Source organism: Lagopus leucura, unplaced genomic scaffold (genome assembly GCF_019238085.1).
Source record: "Lagopus leucura isolate 7727_CA_CO unplaced genomic scaffold, USGS_WTPT01 Super-Scaffold_1, whole genome shotgun sequence".
Lineage (NCBI taxonomy): Eukaryota > Metazoa > Chordata > Aves > Galliformes > Phasianidae > Lagopus > Lagopus leucura.
The window spans coordinates 8998325-9025181 of record NW_024962250.1 but is presented as its reverse complement, the minus strand read 5'-3'; the positions used below and the strand labels follow the sequence as shown (position 1 = coordinate 9025181).

Genomic DNA, 26857 nt, shown 5'->3' with positions numbered 1-26857 from the left:
GGAGTCTGTATTAGTTTTCTTTGAACATCAGCATTAGTCTAGAGATGTAACTTTAATACTAGTTGAACAACTTGAATTTTAATTCGAAATACTATATTGAACCTTCTAATTTGAATTTAAGTACAGTGAATTTTGAGTTCAGTGGTTACAGAGGCTCTTTTTTTTTCATTAAAAACCGTTAACTTCTTTACCTTTTTTGCCTGAAATGGTCATTTCCAAATATTGCTGTAGGACCTTACAAAAGTTATAACATTTTGTGTCAATCTTACTTTGGGAATTTAACTCACTAATTCTACTGAATCTTAGTAAATGCTGTCTAGATGCAAAAAACTGAGTAATGACACACCTGAACAACAGATCTGCAGAGGCAAATAATTCACATATATTATGCAAATAAAGACCTCTCAGGTTTTGTTAATTATTTTCTCAATAGTTGTTGAAATAATTGGAAGTTTATACATAAATGAAAAACTGATTGAATAAAAGTGCTTTAGAAGACACTTTTTTGACAAACCTTCCTTATATGAAAACAATCTAAATAATATTATTTGTTTATTTTTTTAATCTCTAATTGTTCAGCTCCTTATTTGAAAAAATACAAAACAAACAAACAAACAAAAAGAAGAGAAGGCTGTGCTTTTATGATAGTAACGCAGGAAGTGACCGTTAGTTATTGCTGTTCAGACTGCACAATACAGTGCAGCTGCTCTGACTTTAGGTGACGAATGTTGTGGGTAATCAGGAAAGTGACTTTGGTAACTGACGAGACAAAGATGAACTTTATGGTCATGTTGAGATCTGTATTTCACACAGATATGTAGCTTGATTTTTGTGTGAGTGTATTTTTATCTGTACTTGACGGATTTTATCAAATGGGATGTTGGATTATGCTAGAGCAAACTAGTTTACAGAAAATCTTGATGCTTAGGAGCCATTTCCATTAACTTTTCTACCTTCGTAAGTTTTCAAAATGCTAAAAATCTGTTGGAGAAAGAAAACCAAGAAAAATGGATAACATGGGGAGTAGAGAAAAACTTACTGTAATTGCTTCCCAAATAATATATGTTTTGTTTCTTGTATGGTATTTTTTTCTTCTTTTTGATTATTTTTTTTCTTCTTCCATAGGCTTACAGATTTAGAAAATGTGACATTGTAGACAACTGGTTTAGGATACTTTTGTAACTACCTTCTAATAGCAAATGTGCAGTGTGGAAGCAACTTTTATCTTGTTCTATCCCTTTTTGCCACATGTCAATATAAGTATGTATGTGTATGATTCTTATTCTGTTCCCAAAGAGCTCATGCTGTCTTACTTTCAAGGTGTTGTAGATACTTTGAACATAAATCAGATGGAATGTAACTGTCATGAAAATCCTTTTCTTGCAGATATTTGGAAGGCTTCCTCTGTGACTAGTAGGTAATGAAAGGCATGGTGTTGCCCCACTGTTAGCGTAAGGTGACATTGTTCAGAATTCTCATGATGTATGGGGCTGATTTATTTAAAAATACGTATAATCTCATGTATTTTCTGGGAAAATTAGGAAGAAATGGGCTTAAGGAAACAAATAGGTGTAATGTGTCCCAATCCAGCCAAACAAATCTTTCAGTCTTTACTAGAACTGTACACGTTCTCATGGTTATGATGATGCTTTAGAGCATTTCTGTACTAGAATATTATTTCACAGCAACTGTGAAACTGAAATGAGCATAGCTGTTGGCAGAAGTGCAGGGCTGTAGTATTTTTTTTTATTATTTTTGCTTTGAGACATTTTGAAAATTAAAGCAGTGTGGTCATTCTTTGCAGGAGTGAAATGAGTCATAACTTTGTAGATATGCAGTGAAGTGAATAATAAAAAACTTCAAAGAAGCTCTTATAAGACCCTGGTCTATCAAAACATGCTTGAATATATGAGTAGCTGTATGATTTATCTCATAATTATGTGGGAGGAGTATGTTGACTGATACGGCCATCTATTACAGTTCAGTTACCAATAGTTTCCTTCATTTATTTGGTTATTTACTTTTTCATGCCTATGATGCTGTTGCCTAATTCTTGTTGGCAGAATACTGTTTAACTCTTTAAATACGGTTTTTTAAAAGAAATCTGCTGCAACAGATGGTTGCTCTATTTAATCATGTTGTTAGGCCATCTGTTCACACAGTCAGATCAGAGAAGACAGATTTGTCGTATCTCACTCAGCGAGAGTGAGACTCCCTCAGTTGGTTTCTGTCTCACAACCTTACCAACTCTTATCTCACTCATTTACATCTCTGCAGCATAATTTGATGATTGGTTCCCTCTGGTGTGGTCCACAAAACTAGCTGTAGTGATACAGTGCAGCTTAAGGAATGGTTGTTGGTGCTCTCTGGCTAGAAATCTTTCCAAGGCCATAGCCATTTGCTGCAGCCTACTCATGTTTTTTCTCCTCACTCCTCTCCAGTCACAGGCTTACAGATGTTTTACACTTAGAGAAAAGGATCTCAAGGTATCTGCAAAGGTGTAATAGGTACACAATGTTACACTAAAGTGTAAGAGAATTAGGTTATTTGAATAATGTGTTTAGGCCCTACTTCTGCCCTTTGTCACTTCTTCAGTTTTTTAATTGAAGTTAGTTTCCAAAGAATTTACCACACAGTTGGAATTGAGGCTTCAGATAAAAGGGATTTACTTGGACAAACCAAGTTTTGGACACTTACTGGAGTTCTTAGATAAGTCTCACCATGAAAAAGTGGACTGATGTGGTTCTCTGAACTTGTTACTTCAGCATATCCACAGTGACGGTAAAGTGAGTCGTGAATGTTTGAGATATGAATTCACTGACTGGAAATGGAAGCAATGAATATACAAAACTTCATCTTGAGAAATGTGCTGTAAATCATAAAACTGTGTTGTCCGTGCTGCTTTCCATCTCACTTAAATGAGTGGAAGAAATAGAAAAAGCAGTGTTATTGTTTGGCACTTATGTATTTGTAGAAACTGTAGAGATTTCTTTCAAAATCAGTTTAGAAATTATTTTGAACCATGAGATTTTTTTGTTTCTTTGCTTGTTTTTAAATAATTATGGTTAAATGGTGTTTGGCAGGGAGCTTCCTGGGGAGCTATTAAGTAGGCCTGTTCTGTCAAATGAGCTGGAAGTATTCAGAAGTTGTAAAACTAAGTTCTAGGGTTTTGTCTGAGCTTTTCTTGTTACTTACTAGGAATATAAAAGAGAAAAAACACATATTTTCATTATTATTGCCTAATTTGTTTCTTCTTATTCTTCCTTCAGGAAAGGATCATATCTGTAGATTCATTGGATGTGGAAGGAATGACAGATTTAACTATGTGGTCATGCAGTTGCAGGTAAGTGTACCAAACAAAGCTCAAATGTTTGCTTGTGTGATTTGTTTTATTACCCAAACATGAAAATAGTATGAAAACAGTATAATTTTAGAGAATAGCAAATGAAAATAAAACAATTCAAATTTAATAAGTAGTAGGGAGCTAACTTAAATTGACCCTCTCCTTGTATCGTTATCTTTCATATACTCTCAAAGAGGAGAAAGTTTCCATCATTAGAAAGGTTTGATTATTGAAAGGAAGAGGTTTTCTGTGATAATGCACATTCGTTTAAAGACTTCATTTGGAGGTAGTCTAAAATATAGTATGCTTGTCTTTTCATCTTGTTAGCATTTTTGGATGAAAGTTCAAAAAACAAAAAAACAACCAACAACTCTTCACAAGTCTATAAAAAAAAAAAAAGGATAAAATATGTGATTAATACTTAAAATTATGATATTGTGGTTCTGCATCATCTTGATTAATATGAATGGTGGATGAAGAAGTGGCTGGTCCTAGCGCATATGATACTGGAGAAAGAAATGAGCTGTTAGTCATATTGTTGATTGTTGGTTATTTTGATAGACCAATGGTTCTTTGATGTCATAGGAGTGTATTTAGTGCATTATATGAATATTTTTCATCTGTTTCATTAAATCATCTAAGATATATTAACTAATTAAGTAAATTACATACTTTTCCATAAACAAATGAATGTAAAGTTGTCTTTGTGGGTATTTTCTCTCTGACTTTTTTTCAAGCATCCTTGATGGAGAAATATGTGTGCTGTTTTCTAGAGATTATTTTGGTCCATGTTATTTAGCTGTAGATACTAAAGATACTAAAATTAATATTTTTAAAAATAATTTGTAAATTTAATATTGTAGATATTTAGGAACATCTGCTCATTAGCTATGTTATTCTTGAATATGAAAACAAGTAATAAGAATATTCTGTGGTCAACCACTATAGCTAAAGATGTGATGGGAAGACTTTATGTTGTCAGTGAATGTTGATATTAGGTTGTTTCGTTTTGATTTGTTTTTTTTTAAATGTCCTTTTAATTTGACAGGGTCGAAATTTGGCAGACCTGCGTCGGAGCCAGTCTCGGGGAACATTCACAATTAGTACCACTCTGCGGCTTGGGAGGCAGATCTTGGAATCTATTGAAAGTATTCACTCTGTAGGATTCCTGCACAGGGACATAAAACCGGTAAGTCTGACCGTTAAAACAACGCAGGCAAATATTATGTGGGCATTGGATGGCTGTGGAAATAAGAATGTGCTCTATTCTGCAAGGGTTGCTGCAAAGGTAATGCCTCCCATTTTATAATATTGGTGCATGACATCAGAGGTGAACATCATTGATGTGGCAGTAGAGGTTGAACCTTCCCACCACTACTCCATTACTTTTTGTTGCTGTGCTACAGATGGCAGCAGAGGGGCAGTTTGACAAAATGGTGGCTGACATGAAAGTGTGTGTGAAGCAAAGTGTGTAATTGAATTCTTCCATGCAGAAGAAATTATACCCATTGACATTTATTGATGTTTGCTGAATGTTTATGGAGACCAAACAGTGGATGTTATCACAGTGGTGCATTTCAGCAGTGCTGACAGTGACATGAAGGGCAAGTCATGTTCTGGATGGCCATGCATGGCTGTCACGCCATGAAATGAAGAAAGTCTCAATCGGCTCACCCACGCAAATCACCAGATTATGACAAGGGAACTGTACAGAGCTGAACTTCAGCTTCAATGTATTGGAAATGATGTTGGCAACACTGGAATATTGCAAAGTTCATGCCATGTGAGTTCCACGAATGCTCATACAGGAAGAAAAGTACGCTGTATGTGCTTTTGTCATGACTTACTCAACAAATAAGAAGCTGAAGGTGACAGTTTCTTGGATTACATCATTACTGATGATGAGGTACAGCATCACCACTATGAGCTGGAATTAAAACAGCAGTCCGTGGAGTCACAACATGAATTTCTTGTTGAAGAAACAGTTCAATATACGGCCCTCAGCAGGTGGTAGAATGATGTGTATTGTACAAGGATAGGAAAGGGGTGATCCTTCTGCATTTCCTGGAGCCCAGACAAACAATCGATTTTGAGCACAACGTCATGATGCTGACTAAGCTGAAGGCTTGAATTTCCCGAGTCTGGCAAGAGAAGAAGACAGTATTTCTCTTGAAGCATGATAATACCAGGCTCCATACCAGTATGAAGACTCTGGGGCACATTGCCATTCTTGGCTGGACTGTCCTACCCCCCCCACTGCACAGTGAGGATTGGCACCTTCTGACTCAAGCCTGTTCAGGCAGATGAACAATGGACTCCACGGGCAACCTTTTTGTAGCAAGAGTGATCTCATAGCAGCTTTGAAATAGTGGTTTATCTCCATTGGGACAGATTTTTACAAGCACGGGATGCAGATTCTAGTACCTGTTGTCATTTCCACTGAAATAAATGAGGCATTACTTTTGGAATGATCTGTGTGCATGATAAAAGGGAAAAATGAGAAAGAATAGAAAACTAGATGCTTATTTACCAGAGTAGAATTTTTCTATTAATTAATGTTGTTTTGCAATGACAGTAACTTGTTCTTTTTCACCCTTGCCTTGAGTACTTAGACCTCCTTGCAGTTTCCCACAATTAACACTTACAGCTCTTATCTGTAGAGTGTTCATGTGTTGATCACACATAAGTCAGTACATGGTTTCGATTGATTTTTACCCTCCATCTCTGAAATGGAGCAATGCTTATATGTAAATATAAATACGTAATTAGGTAGATTTTGGGGGGAAAACCCAAACAAATGAATTTGCCACTGTAGCTTTGTGTTTTTCATCAGAGAGATTTTCTGTTCTTGAAACTTTGCTTCAAAACTTGTATCTTGCAGTTTACTAAAACAGTCAAACTTTAGGAGATAGCATATTGCATAATTGCGTACTTCTAATGAGAAGCAAGCAACAAGCGTTTCACCTTTTCGGAATGTTGCAGTGATGAGTCTTCCAGTGTGGATCTTATCTATTATAACCTTTCAAATTCATCAAACTGAAGCTTTAAGCAATTCTATATATTAAAAGAAAAAACAATTGAGCAACCTTCCCTCCTAAGAAATACTAGTTGCATTGTTCAAAGGGATTCCTAAATGTTCCTTTTATCTTGTTACAGTTCTGCGTATTTTTTGGCTTCTGTTATGTATTAATGGCTGGTACTGTTAAGGTGGAATCAATGCATTTTTCTCCAACAAGATTTTCCATCAATCAATGACATTACTTGATGTGCATTCCTCCCTGCAATTTCTCATCGCAGTAAGGGTTGTTTAGCACGTCTAGCTTGTCTCTGGCTTCCCTGCCCCTTCCATGATTTTCTATCTAGGTAAAAATTAGGAAGTGTTTTGAAAAGAGCTCCCTTGTCCAAAGGTATATTTTTATTTCAGCTTTTTAGCTCTGAATGGTTATACCAATAAGCAAATAATCACTTTCCTATTTTGTTTTCTTTCCCTTGTAATAGCTATGGGTTACTGGCAAAAAGAGTTCAGGAAAGTAGTACATGTATCATTAATAATCAACTAGGAAGTTGTGCTCTTTGCTGTAGCAGTGGAATCTGGTACAAAAGATTCCTGTAGATTCCTGTATATTGCTTATTTGCTATTTTCTGGAATCTCTGCTTTTTCTTTCACAAAAGTGACAGATTAAAGTTTGAGTATTTGCTACTGCCTTGTGATATTTTGCAGCATATTGTGAAAACTCAAGATAGCAATGTAACTACTCAACCTTTTTTATTCTTCTGGTGCAAACATACATTTGTGATCTCTTTCAGGTATTATTCTTTTCAGATTTGCATGAGATACATTGTTCCCCAAGGCTCTGATTTTTTCCCAAAGATAAGTGAAATCCAGTCTGGGTTCTAAAGGACTTTAAGTACTGCGAACTCCCTTAACACAAAAACAAAAGTAGTTTTTCTAGAGTTAACTTGGTGTAACTTCCATCTTGCTCAGATGTATAGTTTCAGTTTCATGTTGCAGAATCATTTCATGTTCTATCTTTTTTTAATGTTATGTAATTTGAGGGGATTTTGTGGGAGATAGATTTGAAACAATTCAGCCAATGTGTTGGGGTTTTTTTACAGGTTTAATGTGGAATGCTAATCCAGAGAGACAAAAAATTACTTCAGAGTGAATTATCTCCATAAATCCTCATGACTTTCCAGCTCTTACTGATTTTAAGTTTCCTTCTCTCATGTAAAAGAAAAAATGTTTGCACTCTTTATTCTGTATTCCTTGTATATGTTATTAGTGCATTTGTTTAGGTGACCTTGTTAACTCATAGATCAGTAGGGTTTTTTCTTGTTTTTTTTTTTTTTTTTTTTTTTTAAGTGCTCAGATCAAAAAATATGAACCAGTGAGGTGGATGGAAAATTCTTGCTAAGAATGTGTGGTCTCTAAGTAATAAGGTCAGGCAACACTCTATTTGGGCCATCTAATCTGTGGTTCAGATATGGCAAACTGAGTGTCTGATGTTCTTAATGTTTTCTTCAAATTCGATAGGAGTATAAAAGAACTGAAAACATGGAAGGAAAGGTAGAGAAGTAGAACATGGATTTTCTGTGACGGTGTAACTGTGTTAGTATGTACACATTAAAATATATATACGTGTGTATATATTATATATTGTGTATATACATATTGTATATAAAATGTATATCTGTATTTGTTTTTCTTCCTAGTCTAACTTTGCAATGGGACGTTTTCCTAGCACCTGTAGGAAGTGTTATATGCTGGATTTTGGCTTGGCACGACAATTTACGAACTCATGTGGGGATGTCCGACCAGTAAGATTCTTTTCAAAATTATCAATTGTTGATGTGATTAATTAAATGTGGTAATACACCATTTCTTTTTTTCCTGGATAAGTGTATGAATGGCATTGAACTGGTTGCTTACATAAACTTGACAAGCATGATCCCAGATCAGAAATGCCAGCTGATGTATGGGTTATGTTAAAAGATTGGCAGTTAGAAATGAATCTTGTTTCTGGTTTGAAACGCAGCCTACTCCATGATTTTTATGGGTAGTGAATCATTTGATTTGTGAAAACAAATCTGTATCGGAGTAGTGTATCAGCTCTGAATTTCACTTGGTAATGCATATTCTGTATTACAGAAAAAAATATGAGCAGGAAAAAAAAAACAGTGAACTGAATAGTCTTGTGAAAGGGAATGTCTAAATAATTAAAACAGTGATAGGACACTGATTATAATATTAGCAGGACATAGCTAAGTGTTTTTGGTATTTGTCAATGTGATGCAGTTGGGAGAAAATTGTTGAGAAAAGAATATAGATGAGGACATTACAATTTAAGTACAGTAGAGCCTCCCTAATTCACTGGTGGGAGTCCTTTCAAAATTTCCAAGTTTCAAATCAGTATCGTGATACATGGCAATGTTTAAATGAAAAGTATAGTCTTTATTGATTTAATTTGTTTTTATAATAATGAATTCTGTACTGTTGAATGATTCATTGACTAATGAATAGTCAATATTGTGTATTGTATTTATTAATGTGGAACAATGTGAGTGATAGAATCTACCTGTACAGGATTTTCAATTTGATTTTTCCTAAGGAGTTGGGAAAGTGGCAAATTTTTGTGTGCAAATTATGAGGTGTGTGAATTAGGAAGGTAAATTAGCGAGGTTCTGCTGTACTCTATTCCTTCAGCCATAATGCTGGACACTGCAATGAAAGCAAAGAGCAGGGGAGACCAACAGAGTGGCTGCTGCTGTTGGAAAGGTGAGCTAAACAATTTAAGTAGTTTTACATTTTTTTTTCTATTTATCAGTGTTCTTGTCTTCCGTATGTTTGTCTGCTTATAATGTTTTTTTTTTAAACAGACCTCAATTTTGAAAATAAAGCAATTCCCAAGATTCTGTATTTCAGTACGTACACAGGAACACACACAGTGGTACTATTTTCAGAAAGCGAGTAATAACAGATATTATTATAATATTTCTGCTTTTTTTTGGTAACGACGCAACTCTTGCTTTTTGTTTTTCATTGCAGTGCCCTACAGTGTATCTGAAGTAATTATTCAGCTTAATCTATCTATAATTTTCAGACTAATCTATTATAACTTTCAAGGGTACGGTTCAAAGCAGTCAAGTTTGTTAGGACTGCATTTTCCTCCAGAAATCACTGACCATCTGCACTGGCTAATGTTAGCATTTTGATTCTTCAGTGTTTTTGGTACTCACTGTATTTTTCATTACACTGAGGTGTCATATGTAGACAATCTTTTTAAAGCCCAGAGGAGCAAGCAGTTTACAGCCTATTTCACTATTCTATTCCATAGTAGGAGTTGCAATAGCATGATTTTCGCCTTTGTTATAGATTACAAAAAATGACCTTCATTTGTTTTGCAGCGGGCTGTATGACTGGTTTTTGAAGGTTAAAAAAAAAAAAAAAAAGACTTGAAGGAAGTGTATTGTACTGCTTGTCCATCAAGAATATGATGGAATCTATGTTTGCCTGGATCTTATGTTGACTGCAAATACTTTTGAGATAGAGGTGTAGGTGGAATTAGGATGAAGAGTATGGAAATTCTGGGAATAGTCTATGACTGTATAAGCTTCTGAAACACATTTTTCTTGTAAAGATGGTACTAGGATGCAAGTATTTTGTGTAGATATAGAATGAAATTCTATAGTGTAGGTTAATAGGACAACATGGGATTGGTGGCAGGAACCTTTTTTGGTAACTGAAAAGATTCAAAGAGTGAAAAATGCATCTGGAAAGTAGAACAAGAATTGCTGGAGATTATATAGGCTGTTATGGAAGGAGCAAATGATTTGGAGAATAAATTGCTAGAGAAAGGGAGGAAATGAAAATTTGAATCAATAGTATAGATAAGAAATGACTATTGCAAAGTGGGGTAATTAGAATTTAATTGTAGGGAGCCAGTTTCTAATCATCAGGCAAATACATTTAACACAATGTAAATTCAGTATGCTTATGCTCATGGTCTACTTCTGTTTTAATGTGAAGGTTAACTGCGAGTGTTCTTTGAGGTGCTATTAAAATTACTACAAAGGAAACAAAACAAAGGAAAAAATAAACAGCTATTCTTCACTCTCAGAAAGATTCATCTTTCTCTTATTGAACATCTTATTAGAAATGAATTTGAGTTCTTAATTTAAAATCTGTATATTCAACTATCAGGTACTGTCACAGATCTGTTTTTTGTCATCTCTTTTATATAGACTGTAATTTTGAAATAACAGAATTGTCTTTGTTATACAAAGAAGAGAGTGTAACATGAAAAGCTAAGATAAAAAAATTTGAAAAATATCCATGAGAAGTAGGCATCTAGGATAAAACCTTTTCATCCCAAATATCTCTGCTTTTTTTGCTACAGCATACACATCTTACTGTCTGGCAGCATAAAGAATTACACAAATTAACATGCTGTCCCTTGAGTCTGGTGATTTAGACTCTGCAAATGTGAATGAAGAAGGAAACTTTTTTTTTGCCGTCTGAAAGAGTGGTCTAGTATTGGAATGGGCTGCCCAGGGAAGTGGTGAAGTTGCCATCCCTGGAGGTGTACAAGAAATGTGTACCTGTGGCACTGAGGGAGATGGTTTAGTGGGCAGATGGACTAGATGGTACTAGAGGTTTTTTTCCAACCATAATGGTTATATGGTTCTATTATTGTTTGATCTGTATGTTCCCTCTGAGAGTATCGGAACTAGCAAGTTAAAGGGTAGTCTAAGGAACTCTCTTTTTGCCCACTTTTTGGGTCAAAGGAAGAGTTGCTCTATGACTGTTTTCCTCAACTTCCTCCTGTCCTCCCAGTGAATAGATTTTTGGTTGTTATTCAGTTGTTATTTAAACCAAAGAAAAAGCTTCAAAAAAGTCCTCTTCCTCATTGGTTTATTCAGCATGACCTTAATATCAAGTGTGTAAACTTTCCAGTAATTATTTAAAATATAGATTAAAAAAACACATTAGCATATATTCAGGAAATATTTTAGATCTAAATTGCTATGTTTTATTTAGAAGTTTGAAATCTTAAATCACACCAAGCTGGAAGTTGTGATTTTTTTGAACAACTAGGAAATGTAGTACAGTTTCTCTGATAGGCTTTGCGTTAAAGGAATCACAAGATTCTTACTTTGAACATCAGCAGAAGTATTTAAATCTGAAGGAAATGAGTGTCCACCAGTATTTTCTGACGAGTTATCCATGCTCTTTACTGCTACTGTCAACCACTGAGTAACAGACAGTAACAGAATTCTGAGACCTGCTAAAGCAGGAGATGCAGCAGTGGCTGTGCAGACTGACCCATAGAAAAAAGCACAGCAGGAAGAATGCGAATGCTTAGATCTTTTTATTCTCTGGGCAAATGGTTACAAAACTGTTCACATCAAACCACAAGCTGAACCACATTCAGATGCTTAGGTACAAAACCAGTTAAAGGCTGATTGTCTTTCTTTAGCGCTCTCAGGTTCTGAGGATTTTCCAGCAAGTGAATTTTTATCTTGAAATTTCACTTTTGGACAGTGACAATTTCACTTTTGGTGTCCTGGAAATTACTTTAAGGAACTGAATTCCACACAAAACAAACAAACAAAAAAACAAACAACAACAAAAATATACACAAACCCTCCTCGAATGCTGTGCGGAGATGTGTTACTAAATGTTAAAGCCAGGCATTAAATACATATTGAAAGCTTTCAAAGTCTATCATAGTTCAGTTAAATACAGAGAATATATAGAGAAAATATACATTGTATATGCATAGTCTTATTTTGTATGGGTTTTTTGTTTGTTTTTCCTACTTTATGAAGATTTTGAAATGTTGTGTTTGAATTACATGGTATTTCTTGTAATATTCTATAGGATTTTGATTGCTGAGGAGGACTAGAGAATGCTTCCATCTTACTCTGCTTAAGACGTAACTTGTCTTCTTGACATAAGAAGATAGAGTTGTGGATTGTTTATTTCTGTGGTGAGAATGGAATGGAGTTCTTGTGGTACTGAAGGATTAAACACTGCATTGATTAAATCATAGAATCATAGAATCACCAAGGTTGGAAAAGACCTAAAAGATCACCCAGTCCAACCGTTCACCTATTCCCAATAGCTCCTACTAAACCATGTCCCTCAACACAACATCCAGCCTTTCCTTGAACACCCCCAGGCTCGGTGATTCCACCACCTCCCTGGGCAGTCCATTCCAGTGCCTGCCCACCCTTTCTGAAAAGTAATACTTCCTCATGTCCAGCCTGAATCTCCCCTGCCGTAGCTTGAAGCCATTCCCTCTGGTCCTATCACTAATGACACGAGAGAAGAGGCCAACCCCCAGCTCACTACAACCTCCCTTGGAAGTTATAGAGAGCAATGAGGTCTCCCCTGAGTCTCCTCTTCTCCAGGCTGAACATTCCCAGCTCCTTCAGCCTCTCCTCATATGGCCTGTGTTCCAGACCCCTCACCAGCTTTGTTGCCCTCCTTTTTAAGATGGGCAAGAAAGTGGGATAATTTTGCGAATTAAAGAAGCAGCAATGAAGCTACAGTGCTGTAAGAAAAAAGATCGCTGTGAATGTTTTGTCCTCTCTGAAGGCCGTTTGGACCCACATACATTAAAGGTAGATGCTCATACATGCTTCTCAATATTCTTTTCAAGTAAGTGCTGTTAGAATCTGATCTGCAAAAAGTGTCATTACTTTAAAAAAAAAAAAAAATGCCAGAGAGGCTGTCCACAGACAACACCAACTAAAACTGATGCTCTTCTCTATATTTGCCCCAGTGTCTATTTAGAGTTTGTCAGTAACTTTTCCCTGGTAGTACTTTGACTGCATGCTTTTATAATAAGTAAGAGACTACATGTGAAGTTTTCAAAAATAGCTACTGAACTTTGCTTAGGGTGAAAGTTCAGATTAAACTAAGACACTCTCATCCACCTGCCATTAAGTTTAAAGAGTAGGCAGCACTGCAGTCAGCTTCAGGAGTTGTAAAATGTATCAGGTTTCCATTTTATGTAAAGGGCAAGAAGGTACGGTATATCTTCAGCAGTCCTTGATACATTCTCTTTTTTCAGCGACACCAATTGAAGCAACATTCAGGAACAACCCAGACATCTTTTAGAATTACAGTATTAAATGGCAATGGATTGCATGAACAATACACCAAAAAACCAAAAAATGTTACTGAGACTTGTGGCATATGAAGTCTATAGTAGATAATTGGCTAAAGTATGTTAACTGATTGAAGAGCCCATTCTTCCAAACCTGTCCAAATCTACTGAATGTCAGATGCAGCAGGGTAATGGTCTATATCATTTTAAGTATGCTGTTCAGTGGTTGTTTCATCCTATCAAGAAGCACTTTGTTGCTGGCACGTACCTTATGCTATCTTTTCCCACTGATGTTCTTTCAGTCTCTAACAGTGCATTATACAGTGATGTGATTAGTTGAAGACTGAATGTTTTCACTGAAACAAGTAAAAAAATATTTTTCTTCTTAAAATCTTTTCATACTCCTCAGTTCACTTTCCTGTCTTTAACATCCATTGTGACTTGCATTTGCAATAAACCTTTGAATTCCCCTTCTTCATTTCATTTTACCTTCAAGTTATCAATAAAACATACTATTTGCTCAATGAAACTTGTGTAAACTTCTCTAAAACTCATCCACGTGCCTTCTCTGTTATGATAAAATTTTCAGCAATCCCTTGGTTATTTCTTTATCATTTACACAGTTTCTTCTATTTTAACCTTCTATTTTGGCTGTCGTTATCGTACGAGTAGTTTTTCGTTTTGTTTTGTTTTGTTACTGGAGTCGTGTTTCACTAGGGATTGCACTGCTGTGTCTTTAGGCTGCAAGTGATGAAGGTGACAAAGAAGTGTTGTGATAGTTGTAGGTGCTAAGTACCTGCTGAGCTTAGCTGGAGGCATCCCTTGGCATGGAGTGGGAGCTGTGCAGCTCCTCAGGCAAGGAACTCCAGGGCTTTGCAACGCTCCTGCAGGGTTCATTTGCTGAGGCTCAGCGAAGGTTCTGTTTATTACTTTTGTACCTAACTGGTGATGCTGTTGCACAATCCCCTTACTGTCATGGAAATATTCAGGTTGCAGGAAGGCTGATGAAAGAAATAAATTGTGTTAATAAGTTCTTATCTATATAATATTTCTTTCCAGCTTTTGTACATTGTTATACTCTAGAGTACTCCCTTCATAAGTTGTCTGAGTTACCAACCATTATCTTATACTGTAATTTCAAAGAAATTACTTAAACATTTACTTTGAATAGTCTCTTCTAGGATTTTAAATATATGTTGTGTCTGGAGATGGGCTCTTTTATTAAGCTCCAATAACAGAGAACGAATTTGCTTTTTAAAATGTATTTAGAAATAATTTCTACCTTGTAATTCATGTGCAGTATATATTTAGGCTGTTGGTGGATAAATAATTTTGGGAAAAAATGCATGGCAAAAAGATGTAGAGTGAACAAGAGGTAATAAAGAAAATAAAGAAAAATTTAATATCTGTATGCTGTAAATCTCAGTTTATTGGAATAATGTTCTGATTGTGTGTTTCTGCAACAATTAGCAAAAATCAGTTCAGCTCTTGTGGCTCAAATAAAAACAGAAGAAGGAACAGTAGGGATGTATGTGATGTAATTCAGCTGCCAAATAGAACTCCGGGAAGAGTGAAAAACTTTTTACTGTATGTTCTTTGTTTCTAAAACAAATGTTTTTATTAATAAGTAATGATTCAGAGGCAGTGTTGGAAGAGAGCACCAGGGTTATTTTCTGGAAACCTGACAATCCCTTCCTGTTACAGTCCACTTCTCCTTTTTCATGTCTATAATGTTTTGTTTTCTACATTTTGCTACTGTAGAACAAAGAAAATGTTTAAAGAATAAATAACTTAAAACTACACTTTTAGTTTTTTCTTCACTGAATCTACATCACGTAGACTACATTAAGTGAATTTTTGGAAATAGATGAAATTTGCAAGATTTCCTTCTAAGTTTTGATCTAAGTACTTAATAGTTAAGAACTTGTAAAAAAAAAAAAAGAAGTACTTTAAAGAAAACAAACTTTGTTTCAGTGAATGGAGTCTAAGAGTCGAAACTGAGTTATTACAGCTGTGTATATTCTTTATAATTTTAGTCATGTAGTAAAGATTAATATTTAAAATCAGAGATGTTGTATGGAAAGGAATAAGCATGTAGGCTCATTCTTAATCTCCTATATACTCCTTAATTCTTTTCTTCATATAATCTGAGTTGATAAGACTGGAAAGTAGTTAATTATTAATTTTTTTCTTGAATAACAGGAAAAACTGAAAAAGTCTTAGGTTTTTATGTCAAAATGTGCTAAAGGGAAATATTGTCTAATGGTTATTTTCTGGATAGACTATGCGAAGAGCAATTTGCTTTTTTTCTTGTCATTGTTTTCTATAAGCAGGAATCTGCATGAGTTGGAAGAGCTGTGAGACTAGTCATTTGAGGCTGCATGTCTGAATTAATGCTAGTTTACAGGAAAGAAGAAATTTGGTTTGTAGAGCTTTGTGCAGGCATTATTTTCTTCCAGACTATTAGGTTTCAAAAGTTTTTGAAGTCACGCATCATATAAGTGGTGTTATATCTACCAGTGTCATGCTATTTACAATATTTCTCTGCCGTAACTTCCTTCAGAAAGAAAGAAGACCATTCTTTAAGATACAGTCTTAAAATATATATGTTGAACTGCTGAACTTGATTCTTGCAAGTTTGATTGAATTAGTGTCAAATTAAAAATGAAGGAAATAATGCAGCTGGTGTTGTGCATGATGGTATGCAGTGAAAAAGGCAGGCAGTGAGTTAATGTAAAAGTTGGAAAAAAAAGCACTGTGAATCAAGCTAAAGGGTGACACAAGTAGAGTGAATAGATTAATTTCATGCAGTGTGATATTATTTTGTAACATCTCTATGGAGTATTCTTGCAACGATGAAATTAAAGGAGAAATGTAGGAAAAATAAAACCCAAAAAACAACAAAACCACGCACACTAAACAGCAACAACAAAATCCCAAACACCTAAAGATGGGAATTTCATTGAGAGGAAGAGTCTTTGTGGTTTGGGTGATAAATAGAGTTTACAATCTATTAATATTCTGCCTGAAGGAAAAGGCTGATGAATTGTTGAGATATGAAAAGAATTTAATTCTTATAGTACCGTACTTTGTTATTCTAGGGGTATATTGTTTTTTTTTTTTTTTTTCCTTTTCAGTGATGCATGGAATATGGATGTAATATCCTAGCAATCAGAACAATTTAATTTAGAAATTCGGATATGTGGTATAACTGTTCAGTATTCTAATACAGCAGTTCCTTTATTTCCCTTAGAATGGTTAAATGCTTTAGGGAAGAATAGGCTACAACTGTCTATTTCCTGCTAGGATTTGGTATTATATTTGAAAAAATCTATTCCTTAAATGGTGAAATTGACTATTTTCCTGTTGTTTTATGTACTACTTCCTTTATGCCTTTCAAATGTCACTATTTTCAGCTCTGTACTACACCCAGCCTTTCTGACCAGGATCCTAATAGTTGATGTTAGCAATTCTAGGGATAGGCATGTGCTCACTTGCCGCCTAAAATGCTGATTGACCAACTGATCGTTGTCTGTTGAGATGGATGTGAGCCATTTCTATTGAATTTTAATTGACTGCCTCTGTGTCACAGTACTAATTTAGGTTCTCTAATCACCAATTTTCATTAAACTTGCAGGAACTGAAAGTCTTTGAGAGCTGTCCTATTTGCTTGAAATTAAAAGCTATTATAGTGGAAAGACAGATGGCTTGATCCAGTAGAATTCCTTTCCTGGTGAAAGTAGAAGCAAACCAAAATGAAAACAGAATCTCTAGTCTTTTTAATTCTTTCTGAGCTGTGAACTTCTCTGATTTATGAAAAAATATTACCGAATGGTTTAAAAAGAAAACACTTTTTTAATATACATTAACTTGTCAGCCTTAATTTTGCAGTCTTGAAAGAAGTCTACTACTGAATTAACTTTGTACGATAGTATCGTAGTAAGTACTATATGTGATACATACAAACAAGTAAAAAATTAGGATCTGAGTTCTCTCGTCTGCTAAGAACACAGGAATTCTGATAATGCAGTAAAACCTTTTTTTCTTCTGGAGATGAGAAAAACATTATTTCATCTGTTTGGAGAAATCCCCTGCTAGTGCATTAGCTTGCTAAATAAAGTCGCTGGTCTTCCTCTTACGGTAATTTCTCCTCCATCTCCTGGTATAAGAGAAATCACGTACAGCAAAGTAAACGTGCACATGGAAGGTGTGAGATGTATCCTGTGTGATTTTTTCACTGGAATAAGTTTAGGTTTGTGATAGACATACGGTAGGTTGTTACCACTTCCAGCCTCCAACTTGTCTGCTTATGAATCAGTTTTGAAAAGTCTGCTGTTTTCAGCTAGTGCATATCAATGCTGAAGTGAGTGCTCTAGATTGAAAATGCTCAGGAGCTTATTTATGCACCAAGTGTTGCTGTGATGCTTTTTATACCACAGAAGTTGGTGCTAAATTTTGATTTGTTACTACATGCCTGTTAGAATCCACAATAACAAAATTAAATTGTACTGCTAGATGTTAACTCAGCTCGTTACTCAGCATCTGCTGGCACTGTGTAGCAGTATGGAAATCACAGTTTTTTGTTTAGGTAAAATGGAGATCAAGCTGTATGTCTTACTGATAGTTGGTAGGAGATAATTTAATAAGGATTTTTCAGTGTGAGTACTCTGTTGTTAGTGGCTTAAATGGTTTTTATAGAGAGCTAGAAGTATGGCTTTGAAAAGCTATACATTAAAGTGATAACTAATCATGATGTATTACTTATTGTAAAGGCAATTGTGTTTCAGCTATCTGATCTTTGCTTACTCAGATGATCCCTGAATGTTTCATTTTCTTAAAACTGATGCTAATGCATGCTAAGCAGTAAATTAAATTCTGAAGCTTATATTCACAAAAAAAAAAAAAAATGGGGGTGACAGAAGGTGCCATTTGATATAAAGAAAGGTAAATCCTAAAATTGTATTCCCAGTAGATGAACAGAAGAAAGGATTCTTTACAAACGGAAATAGAGTGGCTGCTTCTCCGACCCATCCTCCTATTCAGCTTTAGAGACGGTATTGAGAAGGTATTGTTCACTGCCTGAGCTGGTTTCTCAATGTAAAAGCCTAAAGGCACTGAAGAATTACCAGTCATTGACTGGTAGAAAGATACTTGTAGTTTGTCAGATAAAATAGGAAGGAAGTCTTTATTGTTTTTATTTTTTTCATGTTTATTATATAGTTTCTGTGACTGTAGTATAAAAGTAACTTTTACTCCATGTAAAATTTTCAACAATGCCCAGAGCATTTCTAGAGTTACTGAACTGTGTTAAAGGAGTATGATTTGCTTTCTCTATTGACCCACCAAAGAACCAGTGGATGTGGACAGGTTTGTAAGCTTAGTGTCTCTCAAGAATGTGCAAACAATTCTGCTTAGAGACAATAGCTCCCTTTTCTAGTAACTCCTGATTTCCTTCATGTAGTTTTATCTAAAACATTTGTGAATGTTTCTGTGACAGAGCGATGTCCAGAGAAAACTGATGTTGCATGAAAAAGGAGACTTAAAAAAAAGAAAGCACTATAACCCACTAAATTTCAAGAGGGGGAGGAAGAAGGGAGAGAACGAGCAGGGGAAAAAAATAAAAATTAAAAAAAAAAAAAAAAAAAGAGAGTTAATTATTTTGTTTGTCCTGGGAAGGAACATAATGTGGTCCATTTAATCAGGGATGTTAGTGGAATTCACAGATGCACTGAAACATGAAATTCACCATATCTTTACTGCAAATACATTCTGTAGCTACATGCTCCAAATATTCAATGATAAAAACACCACCAACCTCTGTTGTTGTTGTTGCCGTTTTCCCCTTAACAAGGAAATTTTCCTTTGCTTTGGTGGCATGATTCTTAGATATCGAATCTGCAAGACATGACTATAAAAGTGGATCTATGAGAGTATTATTTCTCAGTTTTTGTCACATTAACTTGGAGAAAAAAACGAGTTAACATGAGTAGTAGCAGAGAGGCCACTATATTTGAAAAATGTAGTGAATCATTCAGGAAGTTACTATTATTGCCTCTAATGCTTCTCTTTTTCTGCATGAAATGTAAGGTGCATGAGGAGCTCTGAAACAGTTTGAGAGGTTTTGCAGATGCTTAGAAGTCTATAAATTCTCTTGTGAATTGAGCGAACATGCTTTGGGCTACCAGACCCATAATTTGTGTAAATTACACAGTATAATTAATTTCTTGTTGAGTGGGATTGTAATACCACTTCTAAATAGTGGTCAACTGCTTTACTAAAATGTATTTAAATGTGTCTTAAGAACTGGGACACAGTTACAAATCCTTTTAAATCAGATCTATGGGTACACTTCAGGACAGTAGCTCTTTAGGTTGGGAAAGGATTTAGATGTCCTTATGAAGTAAAGAATTCAGAATTTATTTCACAAACTAATATATAGAAAGAGTTATCATTCATTCTTTTCCCTGACTGGTGATCCTGAGATAATAGAAAGCACTGGAACTCTCCCTCTTCCTAGGGCAAATAATTTCATAGGTATATTTAAGGATGACAGTGGGTTCAACATTCAAAAGTAATAGACTTAATGCACAATGAAATACTTCCATTAGACTTTTCTCCCCAGGATAGTGCTGAAATAGGTTAAACTGTTAGTTTCTGCAAACTGAATGGAGTCATTTAGATCCTGTATGCCTTTTCTTACTGTCTTTTCCCCCCCCCTTATCAAGCAACTGTTTTTTTTTTTTTTTTTTTGGTGTTTTGTCTACTTGTTAACAATTTCTTTGCCTACTTGATATTCCAAGAATAAAAGCCTCACTCCATCCTTGTTTTCATATTTTTCATTATTCTTAGAAGAATGATAGAATTAGGTTGGTAAAAGTGAATATAGTCCTTTCTTTTTAACATTCATGCCATAGGTTGAAAACAGTATTTGTAAGGTTTAATCTTCTGAAATTTTAATTCTCTTGTTTACTGAATTTATTCTCAGTGCCCTTCTGAAGATGTGCTGTTGATCAAACATTTTGGAAATGTATTCTGATTGACTTGGCAATGATCTGTATTGTTCTCATTTGGATAATTTCTGGTCCTCAGCACTATTGGGAAGGAGAAATATATATATATTCTTAATAAAGGACTTTATTTTCTTCTGAAATTTGGCAGTACTACAGAACACTTAGAGCTACTCTGTTTATTACTGTGTGATGTTATGAACTTCCCACAGCTAGTGTTGTGCTTTGTTTCTGGGTAATGTTCAGAGTGAATGTGATGACTGAAGACAGTAACTCAATTGTCTGCCCTCCTGAACAGAGAATGTGCTCTGAGCATTGTTCAACCTTTATGAGAATGTGAGAAATCTAAAATGATCTAAATGTAGAGTATTGTCTGAGGTCCTGGTCATATTAAAAATGTCCTAGAAAATACTTTCCACTTCAACACTAATTCATTTCTCATTGGATCTCTATAACAGACATTGGTTACACGAGCTGTTAAATCGCTTTAAACACCTTGCTGCAGGATTATGCAGGATTTAATTGATAGGTTTACTGACAATAATGGCAGCTCCTGATATACTTAAATGATAGTTCTCAGTATTACTGGTATTTTATTAATGGTTTTGTATTGTGGTTATCTTTGTGTGTGTGTGTGTGTATCAAGATTTTTAATGTATTGTGCAGAATTTTGTATGATCTTAGGAATTGTCATAGCTCTCAAGTTTCTCACATTCAGTGTTGTAAGAGACAAAAAGAATTATTGATTAGGAAGTAAAGAGTACAAAGGAAAGCAAACTTTGCAGTTCCAGCAGTTCTCTGTAGTGTATACAGAATGATTGATCAAGAGGGGTAGAATGGATTGCATATCTGGCTTAGGCAAAGTAATAACACTACTTTGTAATTTTTAAATTGATAAATATACATTATTATCATTTATAGTTCTTTTTGTAACGTTTTACATGAAGGAGGGAAGGCTGGCAAAATAGATTCTGTGGTTATAAAACAGCAGTTGACTTAGGTGTGTCCATGCAATACCTACAGTGCGAGGGAAGAAAAGCTGGTATTTGGAAAATAGGAAAGAAATAAGTATTTTTAATTAGTGTCAGTTGTGAAACCCTTGTTGGTTATTGTTCAGCCTCAGCTTTCCATGCTATGGCGGGGACATGCACCTGTGGCTGTACTTTCTTTTGGAATTTCTCAAAATTTAGTGGTTTGCTGATTCAGCAAGTGATTTGGGAAAATGTTGCACGTGCATTTTGATAAGTACCTACTTGTGGCATGTATGTATGTGCCATACTGCATTTGAGCAAACTGGAAGTAATTGTTCTGTTTTTAGATCCTGTCAAAATTTCGAGACACAGACTTGTACTAGTTAATAGCAGGAGATATTTCATTATTGGAGAAGAAAAGGAAATATTTCTGTCATACAGATTTATTTTTTTGATGCATGAATTAAACAGGACATGATGATTCTGGAGATCAAAAACTGACACAAATGTATGATTTAAGAAACTATGATGTGTTGCTTTCTGATGCCTATGAGGATTTCCACTGATAACTGATAAATAGCAAAAATTGAAATAAATCAGTGATATTTGATATTTGTTGTGGCTCCACACCCACTTGATAGCTACATATTTAACTGTTCAGAGGGCTTCTTTCTGACGGAATCTTTTTTATTGTTATTCTTTAATAGCCTCGAGCTGTTGCTGGTTTTCGGGGAACAGTACGATATGCGTCAATCAATGCTCATAGAAACAGAGTGAGTATCTGAAACTGTATTATATCCATCTGATGTAGCTGAAAGCAGAAATGCACTTGCTATTGATTTTGTTTTGTATCCTGATATAGGTACATTTGTCTTGTAGAGCTATATACATCTAAATTTGGGGGAAAAGATGATGTAATTTACAGTAATTGAGAGTAAAAAAGGTTTCTGCAAAATAGTTGTGATATTAATGATTATCTTTGCTCAGTTGTACTGCAAATTTTATAGAACTGAGCTCTATAACATACATAATCTCTAGCATGTTTTCTTACAATTAAACACCTCTTCTAGTGTAAAAGCTCTTCTAGTAAAGATACTATGTAATATTAACACGCTTCAACTTTTATCTGTATCTTTTATGGAAATACAATTGTCTGTTCCTAATTATAATTAAATCGTCTATTTTAACAACTTATTTGCAGTGTTTTTTAATATGATTTTTTTATGTATAACAATGTAAATTTAACAGTGAAGAGTTTATCTTCTCTTTTGCCTTACATCTTTTTGTAAGATGCATTACAGTAATTCTTTCTCATAGGAAATGGGTCGACATGATGATCTCTGGTCCCTGTTTTACATGTTGGTGGAGTTTGTGGTTGGGCAACTACCTTGGAGAAAAATAAAAGATAAGGTAAACCTGGAAGTGGAACCAAAGAGTATGAGTAAAATTAGTTGTGAATTGCAAGCAGATGCCGTGATAAAGATTCCACAAAGAATCACTGCTTTGTTATTTTGTACATTATTCTTTTGAGTGTTTTCTAGTATTCTTTTTCCTAATATCATGATATAAAGTACAACCAAGCCTTATGAACTGGGAAACTTCAGTGGGAAAGTGTACTGTTACTTCTAGTTTGAAAACATTTCAAAAACAAAAGTAAATGTATACACACTACTGAATTTGTGCTCTTGTTCTCACTTGGATATTTTTTTTATTTCACCTTTTGGACACTGAGCATTATTTATCTATTTTGATTATTTGTGAGGTGGGCATTTATTATGTGCTGATGAACAAAAATTAATCAATCAATATGCAGTACTCTTTTGGCACATATCTTAGGTGAGATATTCCAAGAAAAATGGTATTTAATTAGCCTATTAGTATTACTACTTTCAATTTCTCCTGAATTTATATTCAAACTAGGTTACTCCTGTAGTTCATGTGTTAGTAGATGATAGTGTGCTGTGCTGTGTAGGTAGCTTCTTTTGGTTTTGATTTGCTCATCTTACACTAAGCAAGATCTTCTGTGATGTATTGCAGTGACTGAATAATCACCAGAAAGTGATTGGACTTCAGATGATACAAGATATTTTAATCTTTAAAGCAGGGTTTAATCTTTAGAAGGGTTGAAATTTCTAATGATATCAGGCAGCATTCAGGCATCAGCTTTTCATATTCAATTTGAAGTTAGTATGTTATTTTTGTGTACGTACTGATGGCAATCTCTTATCTTGCTATCTGGTTAAGAACTGCCTTCCCCAGTACTGATCAGTGTAACGCAACTGTCTGTCTGGTTAGTATTGTTTTGAATGGCTGTAAGGTGACAGTGTGGGTACGTAGCAGAGAACAAAGGTATGCTAATGTTTTTTGTATTATTTGCTCCTAGGAGCAAGTGGGATCCATTAAAGAGAGGTATGAGCACAGACTTATGTTGAAACACCTTCCTCAAGAATTCAGCGTCTTTCTGGATCACATCTCTAATTTAGATTACTTTACAAAACCTGATTACCAGGTAAACATTTTTACTTTTTTGAATCTCTGGTTTAATTAGAATTTTATGCAGTTGCATCTTCAATTTCCTTTGATTTCATTGTCTGGTCTTGAGTGTGGCAGTCTCACTTCAGTGTCTGGCATAATTACAGAGAAGATTATTCTGGGAGTTACTGGAAAAACATCTGAAAGGCAGTGCAATCATTGGTTACAGACTACATGAGTTCATGAGGGAGAAGTCCTGCTTAACCAACTTAATCTTTTATGACAAGGTTACCAACATCTATGAGAACATTACCAACGTAGTAGTGGGAAGCCAGTTGTGGATTTCATCTAAGCTTTCTGTTTCTCACAGTATCCTTCTGGACAAACTGTCCAGACAAGGGATAATGTGGTGGGTGAAGAATTGGCTGATCGGTCAAGTTCAAGTGATTGGAATAAATTGATTACATCAGGCTGTTGGTCAGGCACTAGTGGGCTGTGGAGAGGCTTCATTTTAGGACCTGTTCCCTTTAATGTTTTCATTGGTGACTTGGATATAGGACTTGAAGGTTTTGAAGGTCAACACTAAATTGAGAGGAGCTGTTGACTTCCTCAAGGACAGAGAGGCCCTGCAGAGACATCTTGATTAATTTAGAGGGCTGGGCAATAACAAGCCATATTAAATTCAAGAATAAATGCTGGATTCTGCACTCCACCCTGGGTCAGGGCAACCCTGGCTGTATGTACAAACTTGTGGAGGAGAGACTGGAGAGCAGCTCCTTGGAAAGGGATCTGGATGTTCTGGTTGATAGCAATTTGGACAGGAGTCAGCAGTGTGCCCTGGCAACCAAAAGGGCCAACTGTACCCTGAGGTGCATCAGGTTCAGCTCTGTTCTGTTCTGCACTGGTGTGGCCTCACTTTGAGCACTGTGTGCAGTTTTGCGTGCCACAATGTAAGAAGAGCATGAAACTATTAGAGAGCATCCGAAGGAGGGTTACAGAGATGGTGAGAGTTGAGAAGGTAAGACGTAAGAGGAATGGCTGATGTCCCTTGTTTAGTGCAGCCCAGAGCTGGGGGGTTAGGTTTCTAAAAGTGATCGTCAGTTGCTGTGCAGTCAGTGATCTCTTAGGTTCAGATGTTGTGCTCATATTCTAGGCTCCAGTGAGTGCTCTTTAAGTTAAATTGATGAGATTGTTTTATAGTAATAAGCACTCAGGCAATTTTCAGAAATCTTGAGCTCAGCACCCTTGATACTTACAGCTGGATCATGACATGAATCCATGCTTTTTTTTTCCCCCTACACTGAAGTATTGCCTACGGAAATCACTAGAAAACTAAATAGTCATTTTTCTTTGTTGAAGAGAATATTGCTTGCTGAAATAGGCAGCTTCAGATTGGTGATAAAGTGGTGTATTTTTAGTCACTCACTGTTGACCCATATTTTAACAAAAAATTAAACTCAAAAATATGACTGTTTTATGCTAGCATGTTGGAAACGGCATTTGGTTTTGCATTATAGCAGAAATTATAGAAAAGATTTAAAGGAGAATGCTGTCTAAAATAATTAGAGAGAAAGCGATGAAGGTACAGGAAAAATCGAATAAAGGAGAGTGTGAGTGGGACAGAATGAATTGTGGCTTTGTGCAGTTCAGTAGGGTTTTGGATTGACAGAGATAGCATTTTTGAGAGCTCTTGAGAGTAAAGATAAAATGAATGCATTTTGTGCAAGAAAAATAATCCAAACTTCCCATCCATTTTAAGTTAGAAAAAACTAGGTATTTTTAAAAGAGGCAGAGAAATTTCCAGCAACCTTGATAAGAAGAAAGAATGAAAACCAGAGATTTAGCTTTTAGGAAAAAAGTATAATTTATCAAAATGTTTTGAAGCAAGAGATGATGTGATACAGACGCAGCCTTCCCACCAGTTACTGGAATGAGACAAAAGTTTTCCAAAGCAAGAGGAAAGAAGATGTAATTTCTTTCTCTCCCATGGACACAAATTGGCCTGGATTAATTTTCATAGCATAAAATTAGAGAGGAAAGCTTCCTCATGTGGCTTTTCTGTGGTATGAATGTCAGCACTGGATAATATAAATGATGCATGGTATTAAATAAAAGAAGTATATAAATTAGTGAATTGGTATTCTTCCTATGCACTCCTGATTAATTCCCTAGCATTTAATGATTAATGATTGCTGAATATATTCTTTCATCCTTCTCTCTTGGAAAGCTGTGGCTCCTATTCTGCAGCAACTTGGTCATGCCTATGTGTACATTTCTACCTTTTTTGCCTCTCTTTTCAGCTAGAAACATGGGGAAGATTTGGTTGTCTTTTCTTGCTTATTTGTTTTTAATGTAAAACAGAAGTTTGCATATCTTACATTTGAAACATCGCAAAAATGATAAATCTATATTCCTGGAAAATTGTCACTCAGAATCATGAAGGAGTATGCTGAATTATTATTGGGTAATATTTTTAAATTGTTTGATCTCTGTGACAAAAATGAAGCTAATGAACTTTTTCCTTCATTTTTAGCTTCTCATGTCTGTGTTTGATAACAGCATGAAAACCTTTGGGGTTATTGAAAGTGATCCTTTTGACTGGGAGAAGAGTGGAACTGATGGCTCTCTGACAACGACAACAACTTCAACCACACCTCAGTTACACACTCGTCTTACTCCAGCTGCAATTGGGTATGTATGCACACTGTGCATGTATGATCACTGAAATTAATTCTGATAGAATAGAAACAATTACTGAATCTGGTGATAATTCTGTTTATAATTCTGGTGATAAAGGTGATAATTCTGGTTTACTGTATTTTACATGCTACTATTTGTTCAGTATATTTCTGTACAGTATAGAAAGTAAGACATTACTATTCTGTCAGAACATCCCAGTTTATTCATCAATTGATGGTCCTTGTTGATTTCAGGAGTGCAACCAATGTG

At 35.2% G+C, this 26857-nt stretch overlaps 1 protein-coding gene across 2 annotated transcripts in view; it reads left to right on the top strand.

The window, feature by feature from the left end:
- Nucleotides 1-26857, top strand: part of TTBK2 (tau tubulin kinase 2) — a 76966-nt gene that overhangs the window by 23580 nt on the left and 26529 nt on the right. For both annotated transcript variants that reach the window (XM_042864331.1, XM_042864321.1), the window contains exons 4-10: nt 3270-3343; nt 4392-4532; nt 8057-8161; nt 22144-22209; nt 22754-22846; nt 23820-23945; nt 26442-26599. In XM_042864331.1, coding sequence (XP_042720265.1) covers nt 3270-3343; nt 4392-4532; nt 8057-8161; nt 22144-22209; nt 22754-22846; nt 23820-23945; nt 26442-26599 — 763 coding nt within the window. The remainder of the gene's footprint in view (nt 1-3269; nt 3344-4391; nt 4533-8056; nt 8162-22143; nt 22210-22753; nt 22847-23819; nt 23946-26441; nt 26600-26857) is intronic.